General features: G+C 46.2%; 1 protein-coding gene across 1 annotated transcript in view; it reads left to right on the top strand.

Annotated features, from left to right (window-relative positions):
* Positions 1 to 3,003: 3,003 nt before the first annotated feature.
* TJP1 (tight junction protein 1) overlaps positions 3,004 to 22,316 on the top strand; it is a 199,481-nt gene continuing 180,168 nt past the window's right edge. Inside the window, exons 1-2 of the mRNA XM_054561922.1 lie at positions 3,004 to 3,346; positions 5,739 to 5,865. Of these exons, the coding sequence (XP_054417897.1) occupies positions 3,004 to 3,346; positions 5,739 to 5,865 (470 nt within the window). The remainder of the gene's footprint in view (positions 3,347 to 5,738; positions 5,866 to 22,316) is intronic.

Genomic DNA, 22,316 nt, shown 5'->3' with positions numbered 1-22,316 from the left:
TTCTTAGGGATTAGAATGTGGCAAACTTAGAATGTTCTAAGCTCTTTACAAATATTAACTGTCATACTTATAACAGGAGATACTCTCATACCCGTTTGTAGATGGAGACACTGGAGCACAGAGACGCTAAGCGACTGGACTATGAAGTCACACAGCCACTGTGTCACAGAGCTGAGATTCAACTCAGGGGCCAGTGTCTCTGCGCTTAACACTATAGTGCCTTTCAACTTTGGTAAAATTGAATTGGACGTGTCATATAATGAGGTATAGTTAATAAATACCGTTGGAGTTACAAAGCTATTTGCACTAAGGGAACTGGAATCACGAACAGCTCCCAGGAGGCGGTTCCATAAAGTATGGCACTAAAACCACTTCATCTTTCCCATGTCCTTCCCTGGTAAGCTTCTGGACAGTTACACAGACTCAGTCACTTCTCAACCTTCTGTCACCTGATTTCTACTCCTCCCATTCTGCAGTGACCTTTGTATTGTCAAATGCTGTGACCCCACAGAGGTGCCCCACAAGTTTCCCCTGGCTCCTTGGCAGTTTGTCTTTCTTGGGCCCCCACCCCCAATCTCCAAACAACCATGATCTGCTTTCTGTCACTATGAGTGAGTTTTCATTTCCTAGAAATTTCTGCAAGTGAAATCATACACATTTACTTCTTTTGCCTGGCTTTATTCCCTTCGCGTAATAATTTTGAGCTCTAACCATGCTGTTGGGGGTATAACAAAACCGACTTTACCGTAGGCTAATTGGTACAAAGAATTCAGTTCCGATGGCATCTCTTCAATGTTGTGGAAAAATGATGCTGAATGAAATGATGTTACTTGAGGACCTGCTGTACATTCTGTTCAACTTTGCTGCGAACCTAAAACTGCTCTGAAAAAAAAGTCTGTGAAGAAAAAAAAAAGAGCCCTGGCTGGGTTGTGGGCCGGGTCCCCAGTTGGGGGTGTGCGAGAGGCAACCTATGGACGTTTATTTCCCACATCGATGTTTCCTCTCTTCCTTCACTTCTCCAAAAAAATAAATGAAATCTTTAAAAATATATATGACCTGAAATACCACAAAATACCACAAGGTGGCACCATTTCCTTCAGAATTTTCGATGTGCGGCCCAATGACCTAGGGCTGGCGCTGAGGGAAACAGTGCGGATTTTGGAACTGCGCGCCCAGTTCTTCACGAGGCTCAATATTGTGGCACAATATTGTCACAGCCCTGCCCCAGATGTGTACTTTCAATGGACGTTTTACAACGTAGGTTTATTGGTCTGCCTCTATGTTGAGGCCAACAGATGGGGCGACCACTGCTATGATTGTTATTCCTAGTTCCCAAGAGGAGGGGGCGCAGGAAATGGTTTTTATTTCTGTTTCCGTGGGAAGAAACCGGCAACGCAGGGTAAGCGGGCCTAAGATTGGCTCGTTTGCACATGGGCGGTCTCTGGGGTCTCAGGGCTGCCCATAGCTACCTGGTCCCTGACCGTGGGGTGATTCTAGCCGGCGGATGATGACCTGGAGTGAGAGACCCCAACAAGGGGTTGTTGGGGGGTAGGCTCTGGATTGGTGGGTTTGCACATGAAAATCACACTTCCAGGTGAGTCCTTTGCTATCTCCAGGAATTGGCGTCAAGATGTCAAAACACCGGAAACACACATTTCCTACCATGGCCTATGATGGTCTCAAGTTTTTTCTCGCGGTCTCACACGAAGTGAGAAGCAAAGGCAGGACAAGTCTTTTCTCCCTGTTACCACGACCCGACCACCCCAAGGGAGTTTTGATTTCTGAAGAATACATCTTCCACCCAAAGGTGGTAGAAAAATATCTAATGGTTTGTATAAACCGAACAGGCGAGAGTATTTCAATAACCACAGATCTTTTAAATGTTAATTTCCTCACTGGAAAAAAGACATATCTGGACCCTGTTAAATCGTTCCTGTCTACCCGCACATGCTCTCTGGGCGGCTCTTAGAGAGATGACGCCTATGATGGGGGCGACAGAAGGACCCCAACGCCCTAAGTCAGTCACGTAGCACATGGAGAGGAATGGGACAGGGAGTATCTGGGGGGCGAGAACTGGCCGCCTGCAGACCCAGCCATGGAGTGTCCCGAGGTTACGCCAGGGCCTGGGGCGTCCCGGGCAGAGGGCACATGCAGGCTGGTTTGGAGCAATCGTGTTATATTCACGCGATCCACGGTGAGGCGTTGCTTGTAGCAGAGGCCTCCCCTGAGCCAGCAATAATCTCGCCTTCTAATCAGCTTCATTAAGCGGACACCAGGGCCAGGTCAGAGGAGAGGGGTCGGGTATGCAGCCGAATCGTGTAACCAGCACTGGTCCTGACTGGTGTGGCTCAGTGGGGTGGGTGTCCTCCTGCAAAGCAAAAGGTCACCGGTTCAGTTCCTAGTCAGGACACAGGCCTGGGGTATGGGTTCCGTCCCCAGGCGGGGCGTGTACAAGAGGCAACTGATCGATGTTTCTCTCCCTCTCTTTTCCCCTCCCTTCCCTTCTCTCTAAAAATAAATAAATAAAATCCCGAAATACAAAAAAACCTGAACACTGTTTTGCCACCCCACCCCCCTTGGCTACTTCCCCCCACCGTCTTTAGCTCTCCTGCAAGGTTGTGCCTCACTCCAAACCATGGTGGCAGGAAGAGACAGGGACACAGAGCCTGATCCGGTACAGCTCCCGACACTGCGTTTATAACATTGAACATCGTCATGGGGGGAAGGCCAGGAGGAGCCTGGGACAATCACCTGGGGATGAGAGGAAGAATTTCAACGTCTTGCGCCTCTCCTTCGTCTTTGGAAGCAAGGAGCTGATGAGTGCAGCGCAATCCTCTTAGGCCACGGCAGCCAACACCTTGGGTCTAATCCAGGCTCCCCGTCTCCCTGCAGATATTGCAGAAGGCGGGTGAGTCGGCCTCCAGGCGTCCATGTAGGGCCTGCGGAGCCCCCAAGCAGCACGGCCTGGAAGGGAGACCTTGCACCAGCTCTCCACAAGCCACGATGGTTGAGAGAGGGGCCAGGTCGTGGTTCTATGACTGTGAGTCCGCGACACAGAGAGAGAAGGAGAAGAGGAGCAGGCAGCTCGCGGAAATACCCGTGACTTATAAAGAGAAGATACTGAGGGAGTTCGATGTGAGCCGGGTGCTCCTGCCCTTGGTATGTGAGGGCGTGTTCTCCCTGAGGGAGTACCAGGAGGTCGTGTCTTGGGGCTGCTCTGGGAAGAGAGTGGAGTCTTTTCTTCTGAAGCTTTGCTCCAAAGGTCCAAGGGCTTTCTGTGCGTTTTGCTCTCATCTGGAGGAATTCTGCCCTTACCTGCTCACCTGCCTTTTTCTTTATTACCAAGGTAAGAAGCTCTTTGCTTTGAAAAGTTCCCGAAGGTCTAATCAAAATATCTGATGTCCCACCTGCAGTTATAATGAGCTTCACCACGGCATGGATTTTTATTTTAGGAAAAATATCCGATGCTTCTCTCTAAAATCTCATGATTCAGAAGTCAACATCGGGCTCTAGCTGGGTAGCTCATTTGGTTAGAGCGTCATTCCAATATACCTAGGCTGCGGGTTTGATCCCCAGCCAGGGCACATACACGAAGCAGCCAATGGATGCATGAATAAGTAAAACAACAGACTGATGTTTTTCTCTCTCTCCCTTCCTCTCTCTCTAAAGTCAATAAATAAAAAACTAAATAAATATTCTAAAAAAAGAAAGATGTAAATGTTAGTGATGCTGAATAAAACCTGAACCCCCAAGAAAACCTGAGGGACAATTTTAGTTATCTAATGGAAAAATGTGCACCTTTCTTATTTTAATGAGGACTTTTAAGTGCAAGGCATAAAATATTTAGGTTAAGAAAGTTGGACTTTGCCCTGGCTGGTGTGGCTCAGTGGACTGAGCATGGGCCTGTGAACCAAAGGGTCGCTGGTTCGACTCCCAGTCAGGGCACGTGCCTGGGTTGCAGGCCAGGTTCCCAGTAGGAGACATGTGAGAGGCAACCACACCTCAATGTTTCTCCCCCTCTCTTTCTCCCTCCCTTCTCCTCTGTCTAAAAATAAATAAATAAAATCTTTTTTAAAAAATTAAAAGAAAGAAAGAAAGTTGCACCAAGCCTTCATTCTACAGGTGAAAGCTCACAAATGATCATGGCTCCTTAGGATGTTAAGCGTTACCACGTGACCCAGCAATTCCACTCCTAGGGATATACCCAAAAGAAATGAAAACATATGTCCCCACAAAAACCTGTGAAAATATTCACGACAGCATTATTCATACCTAATAGCCAACAAGTCGAAACAACCCAAATGCTCATCAACGCATGAATGGATAGACAAAATGTGATTGCTCCATACAGTGGAATATTATTCTGCCATAAAAAGGGATGGAGACCCGATGCATACTACAACCTGGATGAACCTTGAAAATCTTATGCAAAAAGAGAGAAAGCAATCACAAAATACCACTGTGGCATGATTCCATTCATTGGAAATGTCCAGAACAGATAAATCCATGGAGACAGGCAGTAGATTAGTGGCTGCCAAGGGCCAGAAGTAGGGGGGACGGAGAGTGAGGATCACGGGGTCCAGGGACCTGAAATTAGATAATATGATTGTTGAGCGTGTCTAAGAATAGACTAAAAACCACTGAACCATGTTATTTGGATGGATTTTATGATATCTGCATTATATAGAATATATGTGCGCATTTTATATATGTGTGCATTCTATAGAATAAAGCTGTTATTTTCAAAAATCAGCACAGAAGCCTTCTCAGCTGCTTCTCCTTTCCTAGCCCTCCAGAGACAGCTCTGTAGTCAGTACCCCAATTTCCCAAACTCCCTCCTTAGAGAGAAAGGATTCTTTCCTGTTGAGAGGTTTGGGTTGGTCAATATAATTAAGGAATGAGGAGTGAGGGAACGTGAGGGGAGAGAAACAATGCAGAGCTGAATTGGGGGAGGGGGAGGGGGAAGCGATGGCAGCAGAGGTCCTGGGACAGGCATGGGAGTGATGGGGACAGAGGCAAAAGAAGGGGATCCCTGTTTGTAATGCTGTCACCTGCATACGTGGGTACCACCCACGTCTTTGAGAATGCAGGAAAAGATTGGACCTCGTCCGTAGCTGTGTTTGGTCGTTGGTCTTCATTTGCCCACAACGTTTCTCCGAGACCAAACCAGAAGGGTCCCTGCTTTACGCCGGTTACATGGATTTAAGATTTGCTTCAATGGGAAGACTATCCTTGGTTTCTAGGGCAGTTGTGAATGATAGTCTTGTCATAAGCCTTCCCATACCACAACCCCCATACTGTTCAGTCAAATGGTCTGTCTGCTAAAGAAGTCGAATAAGTGAAAATGCATATTTATAAATGGTTTCTTTTTTTTAAATCACTTTTTAAAAATGTACTTAGTGATAGGAGAGAGAGAAATCATTGATTTGTTGTTACATTTACTGATGTGCTCATTGGGTGCTTCTTGTATGTGCCCTCACCGGGGATCGAACCCGCAACCTTGTCATATTGGGACGATGCTCTAACCAACTGAGCTACCCAGCCAGGGCCTGATCCATTTTTCAATGAGCCAATGGATATTCATCTTAAAAAACATGAACTGAATAATATTCATCCTTCTGTATACAATTTGGAATAGCCAAATCTCCAGCAACGTGTAACTTTAGAGAAGAGGGAGAGGGGACGCGGCAGGTGAGCTTCTTGCCAGACCTGTGACAGCTGTTTATATTACAACGCAGAACAAACACACAGGCTCTTACGAGATGTGTCCACTGCAGAAGAAAAAGCGAGTGTTGGCCCTCTGCCCGAACCTAGCGGTGCCCTTAGGGCTGAAGGTCAAGAACAAAGTCTTCAATTATTTAACAAGTACGTGAACAACCCGTGCGTTGGCAGTCTTTGAAAAGCCCTAGTTTTCCTTTATGTTTTCTTTCTTCCCTTGTTCTCGGTTCACTGTGTCCTCTGACCATTTATACACTGTTTTGCTGATGCTGTGTCTTCTAAGTTGTTCCCAGGCCACTGGGGCACTTCTTGGTTTGTTCCACGGTGTAAAAAGAATGGTCCTTGGGCAGCGCATTTTGTCACAGGCACTTGGTGCTGTTGAAGTGTGTGCCTGACTGTCCCGAGTCTTTGTTCTTCGTCGGAGCCCCAAACAGGCTCAGTGAAAGTGTCTCAGATAACTGTGCGTGTCAGTAGTAGAATTCTAAAACCTGACAGGGATAAGACTTGTGCTGTGGTCCCCCTGCTGTGGCGTGTTCTGGAATTGCTCAAATATGGGTGGCCTTCATCTGCTCTTTCGGCTCCCAAATTACATGTTTTATGAGCTAGAATAAAACTTGAACTACCCTGGCCAGTGTGACTCAGTTGGTCGGAGCATCGTCCCGTAAACCGAAAGGTCGCTGGTTCGATTCCTGATCAGGGCACATGCCTAGGCTGTGGGTTCGATCCCCAGTCGGGGTGCATATGAGAGGCAACCGATCAATGTTTCTCTCCCTCTCTGTCTCCCTCCCTTCCCCTCTCTCTAAAATCAATAAGCACGTCCTCTGATGAGGAAAACAAACAAACAAACAAACTTGAACTGTGGTCGCCTTCGTGGCCATTTCTTTCAGGCGCAGACTCTCTAACAGGAAGGATCTGAATAAACCGAGAACCATCCCAATGGTTCCCACTCCCTTTAATGTCCTTCCCACCTCTAAAAGGCACAGAAAATGCACACCATCAGTTCTCTTTAATTTGCTTATGGTTTGCTTAGATATAAGTTACGATAATTAGTAAATATGGTAGAAAAGCGTATGGCCAACGTTTAGTGTTTTTAATTAGCGTATATATTGATTTTGCCATTTGTCAGGCTTATTTATTTAAATGTGTACTTGGGGCCCCATTACCAGAGTCTGTTTGTTTCGAAAGCACGCAGCCTGCTCTCTGTCCTTTTTCTGACTGCGTGGAGAGCCACGGAGCCTCGGGGCAAAGCTCTCTGAGGTCCCCGAGCCTGGCCTGGGTGGCCTTGGGTTCCTGCAATGGCAGGTCCTCCTGTAGGGTCAGGAGGCTGTCACCCTGGCTGGGGCCTGGCTGGAGGCTCAGGAATGAGCCTTCTGCATGGAGAGCGTGGTCTTCCGGAAACGCTGTTTACCTGGCTGAGGTCAGGTCCCCGTCGGTCACAGACCTTCCTGGGACAGGGTCCAACAGACACTACGAAGAGGCCCTTTCTGTTTCTTCTCCCCTTTTTCTTGTTGTTCTCAGTAGAGAAATGGAGACCTTCTCTTGTGCTGAAGAATTTCATATCACTATACGGAATAAATCATATTATGATAGTACATATGACGGTTTTCTTTATTTTTTATAAAGATTTTCTTTATTTATTTTTAGAGGGAGGGGGAAGGAGGGAGAGAAACATTGATGCGAGGGAGAAACATGGGTCAGGCTGCCTCTCACGCGCCCCACCAGGACCGAACCTGCAACCCAGGCATGTGCCCTGCTGACTGGGAATCGAACCAGCGGCCTTTTGCTTTGCTGGAGGACACCCAACCCACTGAGCCACACCAGTCAGCGCTGAAAGTGTTTGTTAAAGATTTGTTAATTCAGTAATCAGAATAGACACACTGTGAATTTTTAAAAAGTAATTTCTGGCCTAGACATTAACATTTGTTCTTCAGACCCTTTCTGGTTGAGGTATGACATCTAATAGATTAAATTGTTAGCTTTACCCATGCCAAGCAAATCAATGTCACGTTTATAAAGCAATACTTGGCCCTGGCCAGGCAGCTCCGTTGGTTAGAGTATCGTCCTGACGCACCAAGGTTGCAGGTTCAATCCCTGGCCAGGGCACATAAAAGAACCAACCAATGAATGTGTCAATACGTGGAACAACAAATTGATGTTTCTCTTTCTCCCTTTCTCTCTCTCTCCCTACCCTTCCTCTTGCTCTCTAAAAATAAGTAAATTAATTATTATTTTTTAAATATAAAAATACTTGAAGCAAGAAAAGGATAGATTCACATTGAATCTCGCCCATGTTTAAGCTAGAGTCAGACTCAAGTCTGAAAATGTGCTTATCATTAAAAATAATGGAAAACTGAGTGTAAGTGCCTTTTTATGTCTGCAGTTGATCCAAAAATCCCCAAATTACCTGTAACACTCTCAACGCTGCCCTCTAGTCATCATAGAACAAATGGTCCCTTTGAAAAGCGATTTTCTCCCCCTCCATTCGTCTCATTAAATGATGATACCTGTGTTCCAACAACACCTTTCAAGTTCAAGGTGTTTGTTTTCCAGGTTGCGTTTCCTGGAAGAGATGCACGAACTACAATTGTTCAGACTAAGAAAAAAACAAGGCAATATTCAATATTCTGTAGTATAACCCCAAGCGCATTGCTGTAGTTATTTTGAAAAACGTAAGCACAGTACTAGTTCAAGCTCCTAAAACACAACTTATCAAGAATCCATATGTGAGACCTAGGACCATTCAATAATTTCATATTAGGGCTTATGAGCTCCTAATGCTCTCTTTACCTATTATAACTCACTTTATCAAACAAATTGGGAATGATAAACGATACGTTCCCCCTTTCACCCTTTAGTAGTTTCTACTCACAGCGTGTGTGATTGATCTGGATTTGCCAGTCCCGGGCTAAGATAAACCACAATCCTTTCTTACCACAAAGCTGGAGATACATCACCGCTGGATGATACTATGTGGTAGTTATGAAATTGCACATTAGTTGAACTTGGCATTGACAGTAATTTTTTTTTTCTTCAAGGACTAAATTACCTTTAATGCATTCTTGCTATTCCCATTAGCGCTGTCTCCTTCTCTCCTCCCTTTAATTTGTTAAATCACCCCATTATCAAGGAATGACAACCTTCCATTCTTAACAAACTTGCCTACGTCCAGTCCTTGAGGTTCAAAAAATGAGGGCTTCCGAGAAATGACATTAATTCTCCATTTTCCTTTGCAATTACCTTCCAGCTTACTATCACAAAGGAATGCAAATCATGGTTTTTATGGCCAACTGAGCAATTAAAAGGACCAAAAAAAAAAAAACCCCATTAACAAAAACCCAAACTTTGCCATCCTTCATGATACATGTAGCAGACACCTGAAACTTCTGTTTATTTCCATTGCTAAGTCTTGCATGGAGAGAATGTTTTGGGGAGACGGGGTGAATTCAAGGGTGAGATTGTCCTTATCGCTGTGGCCAGCTCTGGTTCAAGCGGCCAGGCTCTGGTTAATGCCCTGTTTAATCAAAGCACTGCAGTTTCTGGCAGCTTCTCTGACAGACATTAGTACTAGGCTGTCACCCAAGAGGACACAGCGGTTTTCCTTCAGAGAGCATTTGAGGCCAGCTTCACTAGGTGCCACTCAATTTTTCCATATCTCATTGGAGAAAAAAGTTGCACATCATCATACGTGAAGGTTACTCGGGTGCTGGTTTGTCATGTGCGGTGATGGTTCCTCTCTTGCTGGTGGTCAGTGGGTAAGAGTGATGGTTGCCTGCGTCAGTTCAGCTTCCGGTAACTTCCTTAGAACTAATGTTTCCCCTCCCTCCATCCCAGCATTTGAATGACCCACATGAGGTCAGACAGCAAAAATAATCTAGATAGAATATAGATGCAATCTCTAAAGCACAATGTATTTAGACTCTATAGAGGAACTACTTGAATGGGTAAACCCCAATATTAAATAGCGAAAAAGTGGAAGTTTATACCTATTTTTAAAAAATTTTATGTATTTATCTTTAGACAGAAGGGAAGGGCGGGAGAAAGAGAGGGAGAGAAACATTGATGTGCAACTCAGTTGCCTCTCACACGCCCCAAACTAGGGACCCGCCCCACAACCCAGGCATGTGACCTGACTGGGAATCGAACTGGTGACCTTTCAGTTCACAGGCCGGCACTCAATCCACTGAGCCACACCAGCCAGGGATATACCTTTTTAAATAGTTCCTTCATAAAGGACACATCCCAGTTACAAGTGTTTAGTTGAGTACCTTGAGAAGGAATTCTTGGTACGTGTGTGTGTGTGTGTGTGTGTGTGTGTTTCTTAGTCCATTTGGGCTGTTATAACAAAATACCATAAACAACACAGCTCTGGAGGCTAAGAAGTCCAATACCATAGTGCTGGCCAACTTGGCGTCTGGTGAGACACGCTACCTAGTTCATGGATGGCTCTCTTCTCTCTGTGTCCTCACAGGACAGAAGGGGGTGGGGGAGCTCTGTGGGGTCCCCTTTACGAGGTCACTAATCCCATCACGAGAGCCCCACCCTCATGACCTAAGTTCCTTCTAAAGACCCCCCCTTCTAATACCATCACTGTGGGGGTTAGGGTTTCAACATAGGAATTTTGGGGGACACACACATTCAGACCATAGGAATAGATATATTACAGAATGTATAATTAAATGACTATATATTAAATGAAACCCTGGCTGGTGTGGCTCAGTGGCTTAAGTGCTGGTTGGCAAACCAAAGAGTCACCGATTCGATTCCCAGTCAGGACACATGTCTGGGTTGCAGGCCAGGTCTCCAGTAGGGGGTGCACGAGAGGCAACTGATTGATGTTTCTCTCCCTCCTTTCCCCTTTCTCTAGAAAATAAATATTATATTAAAAAACTGAAATCTTTTATAAAAGAATAATATCATGAGCCGCCGTGTACCAACATTCTGCCATTTCTGCTTCTGTAACTCCGCCCATTCCCTGACCTTCACTCATCATTAATTATTATTATTTTTTTGCTTTTACCAGAGGTAAAAATTACATATATCAAAATGATATCATGACAGAATTGGCTCTATGATTTTGACAAGGGCGTACGCTTATGTAACCCACTTGCTCTGCATCTCTTCCCAGGAGATCCTTCACCATCCAGAGGCAAATAATAGGGTATTTTTTCACCCTAGATGAATTTTGCCTGTTGTAAAATGTCATCGAAATGAACCACACAGTGTTTACTCTAATTTAGAGTCCAGATTCCTTTGCTTCATGTACTGTCTGTGAGGTTCATCCATTCAATAAACACTTTTAATTTTTATTTTTTATGTTTATCCTCACTTGAGGGCATTTTCTCATTGCTTTTAGAGAGAGGGAGAAGAAGAGAGAGAGAGAAACACTGATTGGTTGCCTCTCGTACATGCCCAGACTGGGAATCGAACCTGCAGCCTTTCAGTTATGGGACAATGCTTCAGCCAACTGAGCCACAGCACCCAGGGCCCATTCCATAAATGTTTTCTAAAGGAAAAGAATCCTGGACTCGAAATCGGTGGGAGCAGAGGGCTCGCAATGGGGAGAAGGTTGAGTAGGCAGGTGGACATCCGTCGCTAGCGTTCCCAGGAAGCCAGGAAAGGGACCCTTACTCTATTTTTCTGGCTCCAAGTCCACCACCTCCTCCATCATTGCCAAGAGGGACTGCAAGCCGATTCTCTGTTGCCACGCTGCATACCCCTCCCCTGCTTTCATGAGTCATTGCTGTGCCTGTTGCCAATTCCACTTGGAGCTGGCGCTGTCCTATCTCCCTTTGAAGAGCTGGCATGGTCACAGGCTCATCCTACGCCCCCTGGAAAGATAGGAAGAACCAGCTCAAATCTTGGCATCCGCCTTTCAAGAGATTGTGCACATCCTGGCCAGGTCCCAAAGTGGTCACTCAGGACCTACCTATGAACAGCTGAGAGAGGGACTTGAACTGCCCTTCAGGGCTGCAGAGGCTGTGTGGATTTGTGTGGGTGCAACCCAAGGTCAGGAACACTGCAAACCAACCATCAAACGCGGCGGCAGGGAAAGATCCGCAGGCTGGGTCAGGCGCAGAAACACAGCAGTCCGGCTCTGGGATTGGAATCCAGGTTAAAGTCGCGGAAGAATACAGCCGGGGCCCAAGCTAAGTTCTGGAACATAAGAGAGTCCGAGGAAAAAGAGCAGGGAGAGTGTTTTCTTCCAGCAAAAATTGGGAGCAGGGTGAGACTGGACAAGTGGGTGTCCAGCAGGGGACAGAGTGCCTGCAGGCATGTACTGAGTGACCTCTTCCTCCCTAAGCAGCCCATTACCTCCCCTCAAATTCCAGAAACGCATGACTGACAGGGCCTTGGATAGGAGAACTTCCACGTGCTTTATTATAATTGACAGTATCAAAGGCAACTCCAAGTGTTGGATTATGGGTATATTAATTCTTTATGGCTGCAGAAGAAATTACCCCAAACCTTACTTACCCGAACACATTTTCTTGCGTCACCTGTGGGTCAGGAATCCAAGCACACAGTTTAGTTGGGTTCTTTCAAAAGGCTGGAACCAAGCTGCCGGGCAGGGCTGCGGTCTCATCGGAAGGTTCGACGGGAGCAGGACCCACTTCCCAGCTCACGCGGCTGTGGGCAGGATTCAGTTCCTTGTGAGGTGTGAGAACGAGGGTCTTGACTCTTTACTCACAGGTGATTGGAGGCTGCCCTCCATTTCTTGCCATGTGATTGTCTCCATCTTGTTTTATCGGAAAAAAAAATACATGGGAGTTGAGTCTGAGGCAAGAATGTATATAAAAGGCAGAGTCTCGTCTATTACAACCTCATCTCAGAAGTGACATCCCATTACCTTTGCTGTATTTTATTCATTCAAATCAAGTCATTGGGTCCAGCCCCTCCACAAAGGCGGAGGGGACTGCACAAGCGTGTGGGTGCCAGGGGGTGGGGGTCACTGGGGGCCATGTAGGGGGAGCTGCCTATCACACTAGGGGACTGGAAGGGAGGGAATAAGTATCACAGATCATGACAGGAGAGTCACGGTGGTGAGCTGAGCTGTATTCAAACCCAAAACCCACAGCCGCGCGAGCCGTGGAAGGACTCAGGAAAAAGAGCAGGCTGGAGGCATGGGTCAGGAAGCATCGCACTGTGACCGCGTGAGGACCTGTACACTTCGTGTCATTGAACTTTAACGGGCCTGCCATCAGGACAGCAAGGTCTGTCCGTGAGAATTCTCAAGAACCCCTTTTGGGAATGTCCATTTTTCAGCAGTTTCTTTTAGATTCCCAGAGAACTGAAAGATGAAACTGACCTTGTCCATGATGTTGAACCACCCAGGCAAAGAAACCACTTGGCTATATATATACTTTTGAGACAGAATAAATTCCAGAAATTGTTTCGCCTTGATTGCAGATGTTGCTTTTCTAGCAATGGTCTCTTCCTCTTTTAGACAAGGACGTACCATCTGCCCGCTGTGTCTCACAAACCTCTTGCGGGAGCCAAATGAGATCATGCTCATCAATGTCTTTGGAAATGCTTTTCTTAAAAAAGGACACGGCTGCTATTCAAACCACGCGTTGTTACGATCATTGCTGTTGCTGTGAACAGTTTATCAGAGAAGATCAAAGCCTTCAAGACAGGTTCTGGCTCTGTCGGCTCTTTCTGTCTCCAGCATAGCTAATCCCTACATCCCTGAAGGAGGCCTTCTCATTATGACTTTGAGATTAGCATCTTATCTTACACTCCAGGTCCTTAAATTCAAGCCCTTCTCTCCTCAAGCCAGGGGATCACACAGCCCTCCTGCTGTCTCCACGTGCCTCTTAGTTCTCCTGGGTCTTTCTTCTATAACTCTTCTTATCACCACGTCACTCTCAGCCTGCACAGGGGACCTCTGGTCTCTGTCCTATCTATCGCTCACTGTCCAATCTTACCCATCAGCCCGCATGGTGCCCCTGCCCAGACCAACTGCCCTGCTGAGATCTTGTCTCTCTGTTCCTTTTCCTTCTGTTCCTTTTCCTTCTGTGCATGGAAGCAGAGGGCCCGGGTCTCTTCCCTGATGCCTTGAGGCCACTGCAATGTTGACTTCCCTCAGCACTTTAAACTTCTTTTTAATTAATTTAATTTAATTTATTTATTTTTAGAGAGGAGGGAAGGGAGGGAGAAAAGAGGGAGAGAAACATCAATGTGTGGTTGTCTCTCGCGCGCCCCCTACTGGGGACCTGGCCTGCAAGCCAGCCGTGTGCCCTGACAGGGAATCGAACTGCTGACCCTTTGTTTTGTAGGCCAGCCCTCAATCCACTGAGCCACACCAGCCAGGGTCTCTTAGCACTTTTAAAGTGGATGTTTCCTCACCCTTCGACCTTTAATATTGACTTGAAATCATTGTCTAGTCATATGTTTAATCAGAGGTTCCACTAACTGGAGATGCGTTTACTCTACAAAGTAAATATGATAATCCCCATTTTCTGGGGAAGGAAATTGAAGTTTATTTAAGACTAAACAGCTAGGAAAGCCCAGACCCAGGCCTCATGCTCCTTCGTCCCACGGTGCCCAGCGGCGTCTCCCCATCCATTCATGAGACGTGGTGCTCTCCAAGGCTTTGGGCTCCCCACAAGAACTGGGGATTCTGTCCTCAGATAGAAAAAGTAATGCGTGCAAACTCCTGACAGAAACATGCATTTCTGTACAGTTTATTTATTTATTTTCATTTTTTACTTATTGGCTTTTAGAGAAAGGAAAGGAGGAGGAGAGAGAGACATCGATTTGTTGTTCCACTTATTGTTATATTCAGTGGTTGCTTCTTGTATGTCCCCCGGGCAGGGATTGAACCCACAGCCTTGATGTATTGGGACAATGCTCTAACCCACTCAGCTACCCGGCCAGGGCCATAGTTTATTAATTATTGATGAATTTCAATGGATAAAAGGGGTTAACTTGTATTTGATGAAACCATTTGATGAATATGTTATATTTCTGGTAAAAATGTCCGTATCCAACACAAATGCAAAAAATGGTCCATTTCTGGTCGCCAGAATCTGGCTCTGTGCCATTAAATATCTACATCAAATGAAGCACCATGCTGTCTTTGGATTTATTCATTTACAGGAAGAGACTCCAGGGTGAAACACTTTAATCTATAAAAAGTACTAACTAAAAGTAACCGTTACCATGGCAACGCACTGCCTGTCGTAGGAGCCTCGGAAGGCCAAGCGCTTTGGAAATGAGCCTTTACAGACTAGTCAAACCTCCAAGGACTGGATTTTAGATCTCTGTTAACACTTGGAGTTTCATCCCTACATTCAAAAGTAGATCTCAGAGCTTGCCCCATACGCACAGGGTTTTAAAATTCAAGGAGAGTCTTTGATGAGTGAGAGAGTGCTGATTTTCTCTCTATATTTGGAGGAACTGAAAAGTGGGTTGTAAAATGTGTCTAGATGAGTGAGGTCCATGAGTAGCTGTGACAATTTGCCAGACGAGCGAGGGGATGTAGGGCAGTCCATCCACGTGAAGTGACACCACAAGGCGTAGCAAGGAGACCCTCTGCTTCTGGCAGAGAACACACACAGGGATAGATCAGACCGCAGGAGGCAGGCGCAGAAGAGAACCAGCACTTCAGACCAGTGGGGAAAAGATGGGTGTGTTAGCAGCAGCGACCGGGAACCCGGGCTTGGTAAACGGAAGGCATAGAGCTCAATCCCCACTTCGCACCGTGTGAGAAAGGCCAAGTCCTGTTGGATCTGACACCTAAATGTGAAAGGTAAAAACCATAAAGCAGAAACAAAAAGGTGAGGGGAAATGTATTTGAGAGCGCATGTAAAACGCCTATAACGAAGTTGACCGTCCTCACCAATTTTAAGGGCACTGTTCAGTGGTGTTGAATCCATCTATGATGTTGTACAGCCATCGCGAACGTCCATGTCCAGAACTGCTTTCATCTTGCAAAACTGGGACTCAGGACCCAAGAAACACTCGCTCTCCATCCCCTCTTCTCCTGTCCCTCAAAATAGCCATCTTATTTTCTCTCTCTGAATTTCACTACTCTCAGTATCTCATATCAGTGCAATCACACAATATGTGTGCTTTTAATTTTTTTTTATTTTATCAACTTGAGAGAGAGAAAGAAAGAGGGAGAGAAACATGGATTTGTTGGGCCACTTATTTATGCATTTATTGGTTGGTTATAGGTACCCTGACTGGGGATCGAACCCACAACCCTGATGCATTGGGACGCCACTCCAACCAATGGAGCTACCCAGCCAGGGCCAGTGTGTGTCATTTTGTGACTGCCTTCTTTCACTCAACATAATGTCCTCAAGGTTCATCCATGTTAGAGCCCATGCCAGAATTTACTCCTTTTCTGGGCTGCATAATATTCCAGCACATGTACAGACCAGTGTTTGTAATGTGCTTAATCTTTCTTTGCCTGTGGGAAGAAAATTTATTCTGAAAAAAAATCTTTTTTTTTTTTTTTGCTCAGTTTGTTAACACCGATATTGTCAAATAAATGATTTTCTTTAGCACACAGTACAAAGTACTGCCAAAGAAGTTGTTGATGTGGGATCCAATAATCCACTCATAACGTAGCCACTTTTTCTCTGGACGTGCTATTCGCCTGGAGATAAAAATAGACAGAGCTTTCAACCTCAGAGCAAAGAGCTGCTTACTGTGTTTATTTAGTGTGTTATAATTAAACTGTTGTGAATTCCACAGCTTCATTTTGCAGAGCCAGAGAAAACCTTTTTTCAGTTTGGTTCAAGTAAATTCACACTTCCTGAATTCCGTTCTGTGTTTTAGGACACACAAATGAACCTCGGATTCAAATAAGAAGGCAACCACACCGTGGTGGCATTCCTGGGCTGGTGTCGAAGCAAAGGGGTGTGTGCTGCACCCAGCACGCGTCCAAATGACACTTTCATACACTCAGCTGAAGCTCTGTGACTACACTTGCGACCAATGACCTTAACGCTTACACAGCCTTTTCCCCACCAGCTTTTGATTGTGGTTGACTCCCTGACCCCTTCACCGGCTCTTCCCTCCCGTTTAGGACTGAATTGTTTTTAGATTAATCTAATCATTACAAGAAAAAAGAAAAAAAATAATGTCCAATGAGAGGAGGTCACTGAAGGGTATCCACTGTATTATTGGCTGCCAGAGTTTTGGAGATGGCGGGAGCCTTAGGGACTGTCTGGCATGGCACCTCAGTGTTCATGTGGGGGACTCTACCATCAGAGTCCCCACGATTTTCTACCCTGGAGGCTGGCACGTGGGTTTCACCTGAATCTTCAGGATGTGATGCAAGGACCTACGCAGGGTCAGAGGTCAGAGGGCATATTGCCCCAGCAGCGGCAGCCTCTGTGACTGCCATAGTATCCCAGTGGGGCACTTCCTGCCTCTTTCCTACTTCCGAACCATCCAGAGGTTCCTGGCTCTGGGGCGCTCAGTACGTGTTTTGGGGGTGAATGCCTTGAATCAGAGTGGCTGGAGCTTTGGAGCAAAGTCAGGGAGAGTAGCCTCAATGTGGAAACCAGCCTGGGTCGGGCTGTAGGTCTGCGTCTTACCAGACACGTGACCTCGGACAAGCGCTTAGCCCTGTTGAGTTGTCTTTTCCTCATCTGTGCTGTGGAGCATACGCCCTGCCTCGTAGCTGCTCTCACGTGAGACCTGAATGTGAGAGCGCTTTCTAAAGCCTAGCATGCCGAACGTCAGGGAGGTGATTGTGCTGCTGCAGACCAAAAATACCCGTAGGCCCGCCCACACTTGGCTTAAGATGGCTTCCCATGTAAAATTATAGCCCCTGGGTCACTGCCTCTTCACCTCACCCTAGACCACTAAAAGTGACACCGCCCGTCCTCCGTTCTATGCCTGGAGGGACAGCAATAGATCCAGCCAGCTTCAGGACTGGCTTAATCCAGCCGCTCCAGGTCCTCCAGAGCCTCTTTCTCACTTCCCCACATAGCGGTGTCCAGAGGGCGTGAGAGAGCGTCCTTTCTAAGGCCCTCTCAAAGAAAAAGATTGTTTTTTTCCTGGAGCGCCCAGCAAACTTCTCTTTAGCTCGTTGGCCCAATTCAAGCTCACAATGGCCACCATTGGATAGGACACCTGTCTTTGGAACAGCACTTGTCATAGTCCCAGCCACGATTCTGAATAAGTGATATCCTAGGATTGAATGGAGTAGGGGCAGGGATTTCCCGGTCAAATCGAGGTTGGCTCCGTTTACTTGGACAGAACCTGGTAGCCCCCTGAGCTACTATAGCCACGTGCTAGGCATTCTTCCAACGTGTAAAAGTATATCTAATCGTCACAACGGCTCTCAAACGTAAGTAGCTGTCGCACAGCTAGGAAGTTGCTAAGGTGCTATCTGGTCCTGGGCTGTCTGGATCCGGAGCCCAAGGGCCTGACCACGCTGCTGTCCCGCCTCCGAACACTCGGACCATCATGCACCTCGGTGCAGTCTTGTGAGCGCCGTAACTCACCCAAGGAACTACTGCACAGTTGTCTTCCAAAAAGATTATCCTGATATATTTTCCAATAAATAATACATGAGAGAGTGCCTGGTTCATCACATCCTCGCCATCCCTGGGCTTGATGAATTCTTAAAATCTTGGAGTCAGCCATTATTATTTCTGGTTTTCATCTCTTACCTTATAATGAGGTTGTGTTCTTTACGCGGGTTTGTATTAGCTTTTTTGGTGAGACGCTTACCTATTTTTCTATTGGGTTCTTTCTTCCACACTTAGAACAGTTCTTTGCTTATGAGGAGCACTTAATCATGGCTCATTATGCATCACAAATATTTTGCCTCTATTTTTTTGTAGCTTTTATTGTAGCTTTCTTTTTCTGTGCAAAAGAGCTTAATTTTTATGTCCTCGGGTTGAGCGATTTTTTCCTACTTGGTTTCTTTTTTTTTTTTTAATCCTCACACAAGGGCATTTTATTCATTGGTTTTAGAAAGAGGAAGGGAGGGATATGAGAGACAAGCATCAATTGGGTGCCTGCCACATGCACCTGGACTGGGGAACATAAGCACCCCAACCGAGAATCGAACCTGCAACCCAGGTATGTGCCCTGACCAGGAATCAAACCTGCTACCTTTTGGTTAAGGGACAAAGCTCCAACCAACTGAGCCACGCTGGCCAGGGCCCTACTTGGTTTCTTGCTTCTGATGCCATCCTTAGAAGCTTCTTTCCTATGAAAGATTATAACAAATATTTACCTGTGTTTTTTTCTTATAGATTCTCATTGCAGAATTCTAATCTTTAATCCGCCTGAAATTAATACACTAAATTTGCAGGTGCTTGTTTATCTTAAGAGACAAAAGTCTTAAGACTCACAAGTAGGTCACACATATTCTTACAATGCATATTATCAGTTGAGATGACTCGGTCTTTTGAAATTTACCAAAACAACGGACTTTAATCCCCATGACACACTTGAAGGGCATTCCAACGCCCTGTCCAAGATTTTCGTGGGCTCCAGTGACTGTTCCCGATTCTGCGCTCCGGCTGAAGTCTTGATCCCCCTCGTCACCGGGGCCTTACCCTATTCTTCTCTCTGCTTCATCAGCCACATGAGGAAGTCACCCTGCTCTCTCTCTCCTTGGCGTCCCCAAAGCCTGTCACACAAGGCAGACCTTTCTATAGGGTTGGGGGAGCGGTGGAACTTTTCTACTGCAACACCCACTATAAATGGAACATTAGACATGCCATGTTCTTCAAGTCCTTTGATCAGCCCTGGCCAGGTGACTCGTTTGGCTGGAGCGTTGTCCCGCACACCAAAAGGCTGTGGGTTCATCCCAGGTCAGGGCACATGCCTAGGCTGTGAGTTCAGTTCCATCCCCGGTCAGGGCACGTACAAAAGACAAATGATTGATGTTTCTCTCTCATCTCTCTCTCCCTTTTCTTTCTCTAAAATCAAAGTATATCCTTGAGTGAGGATTTTTTTTTTCCAAAAAGTACTTTGATCTACTTGTCAGGGGGAATCTCTCACTGGCAAATTTCTCCAAAAGTCTTCAGCGTCTCCCCAGCTTGTTCAACCACACACCCTATTCTCCTTCCCCTCACCGCCCCCACCCCCGCCATCCTTTCCTCTCGTCCCTGAACTCCTGTTTAGTTTTTATGCCACGTGGTGTCACTGTTTCCTTGTTGGGGGTTCCAGGATCGACCCCTCCCCCCAGGGCTCCACCTTCCAATCAAAATAGTTGCCAAAACAGAGACCATTTCCATCATTAAACACATCCTGGCACTAGCTATTAAAATAATAAATCACTCTTTCTGCTACACTAGTGTTTGAAAGTCTTTTCAGTAATGTAATTGAATTTTTCAAATGGCTTCATAGAATTGATTAAGATAACCATAAAGCTTTCACTCTTAATTAATAATGAATGGAGTTCCTAATCAAGGGTTCTTTCATTTTAAATTAAGCCTCGCTGGGTCGTAGTGTTTCTGTAATACATGTCTTTAAGTATACGCAGGGGATTTGTCATTCAATTCATAAGTAAGATTTCAAAATAGATTTGTGAGTGCCTGCAGGTGTGTGAGAGCCAGGAGTAGCTGGCTTTAAGAGCCATAATGCATTTGGACAGCGTGTTTAGTATTTTCGCATCCTGTCCTGTCTCCAAACCATGTGTCCCCTGCGTCTTCTGGTGACAAGAAGAGGAGGACCATGAATGACTTCTGAGATGAAACGCAAGGTCGTTGCCCAAATGTAGGCTAATGTAAGTATTCTCAGCCACCTGAGGGTCAGCCAGGCTACACTGTGATGCTGGTCATTTCCATGTATTAAATGCGTTTTTGACTTAGGATATTTTCAACTTAGGATGGGTTTACTGGGGTGTAATGCCGATCGTAAGTTGAGAAGCCCCTGGATCGGAAACATCTCTCAGCCTCTGGTCTTGCCAGGCATCATCTCCTTAAATCTCTACAAGGTACCAAATGGGTGCTTTCAACACCTCATTGCCTGCTTCTAGATAAACTACTCCTGAAACGGCCACCCTTTGATGATATGATTATTTGGTGTTAGATTGTTGCACTATAAAACTACAGCATCTCTTAAATATGTTTTCTGATAGATCTGGGGCAGCGCATCCCTTCGGGATATTTTCCTCTGAAATTACATTGAAAGAAATAAACAGCTGTCAGGAGTGTGAAGGCTAAACCGTGGGATCGCTGGCTCAGCGCTCTGAAAGTGACAGTGTGCCCTAGAACCCAAAGGCACATGCCCTGACACTCTGACATTCAAGTTCTCATTTCCTTTTTTGAGGGTCAACAGTAATTCGTGTGCGAGGTAGAACAGAGGGCAGGAGAGTATCAGGCAAAAACAAATGCACGTACAAGTCAAAGCCAGCATTTTAGTTGTACAGCCATAGTCGACCATCTGGGCAACATTCAAAACGTGATTAATACCTAACTTATGATTTGGAAAGTCTGAGTTTTGTTATTTTTTTTTTTAATTATTAACTTATTTTTGGAGAGGAGACAGGAGGGAGATAGAGAGGGAGAGAAACAGCAACGCGTGGGTGCCTCTCGCGCGCCCCCTACTGGGGACCTGGCCTGCAACCTGGGCACATGCCCTGACTTGGAATCGAACCAGCCACCCTTCGGTTTGCAGGGCGGCACTCAATCCACTGAACCACACCAGCCAAGGCAGGAAAGCCTGTTCTTAATAACAGTTCTCTTTGTCCATTATAGCCACTGGATTATATATTTCTTTGTTGCCTGGCCTTGGATCCTGTAGAACAGTTGTAATGAAAACAATATTTGACAAATATAAAACCAATGCATCTTATCCATAAGCCATGTGTCATTCCAACCTCTTTGACTTTAAAGGAGAATCAAGAGGCTTTTTGCTGGGGGCAGAGAGCAGCCATGAGTCTTCTCTGGCAAGACACGAGGCTTGATAGCCAGGCTTTGAGAATTGGCTTCATTCCCCTAGCCGCCATTCAAATGGTCTAGATCTGACTTGCAGCTTAAACCACCTCCAAGAGTGAAGAGAGAAGAGGGCCTTTCCATTGGTCTCTGCTGGGCCTTGGGCCTTTCTTCGGTCTGGTAGAAGGAAGCTCTCACAGTGGAGACGTAACAGATAAGCCCACTGCCTCCTCTCTCTGAAGGGTGGTGGTTGAGGAGCAAGAAGGCTCTGGCCACGTGGCCAGCCTGGTGTGGGTGCTGAGCATCCCTCGGCATGTCCCGGCAGGAAGCGGGGCATAGTGCATGGGATCTGCGTGGGTGTGTGCCCTGAGCCAACGTGAAGTAGCCCCGCTTACTTGAGAGTACTGGGCAGAGTGGTCAGCCAGGGCATTTTCTGGTCCCCACCAGCATGGCCCTGAGCTGGGAGCCATTGCGCCTGCCTGGAGTCTGTGGTTGTGGGTGAGGCCAGGCTGCAGAGGGCCAAAGCGGTAGCATGGAGGGCACTATCTTAAAGGGGCCTCAGCCAGTGAAATGAAGAAGCCGGGACCATCAACAATGGTCCCTGAGCCTGCCGGTCCCACCATAAATCCACCAGCCCTAGCCCTCAGCTCAGTGGAATCCACATATGACTTTGGTTCTTCCAAAACTTAACTACTACTCATGGCTTACCAGCGACCAAAAGCCTTACCGATAACAGTCAAT

Source organism: Pteronotus mesoamericanus, unplaced genomic scaffold (genome assembly GCF_021234165.1).
Source record: "Pteronotus mesoamericanus isolate MK-2021 breed Mesoamerican mustached bat unplaced genomic scaffold, CSHL_Meso_final scaffold_582, whole genome shotgun sequence".
In the NCBI taxonomy this organism is placed as follows: Eukaryota; Metazoa; Chordata; class Mammalia; order Chiroptera; family Mormoopidae; genus Pteronotus; species Pteronotus mesoamericanus.
This window is presented reverse-complemented; position numbering and strand designations above follow the sequence as displayed.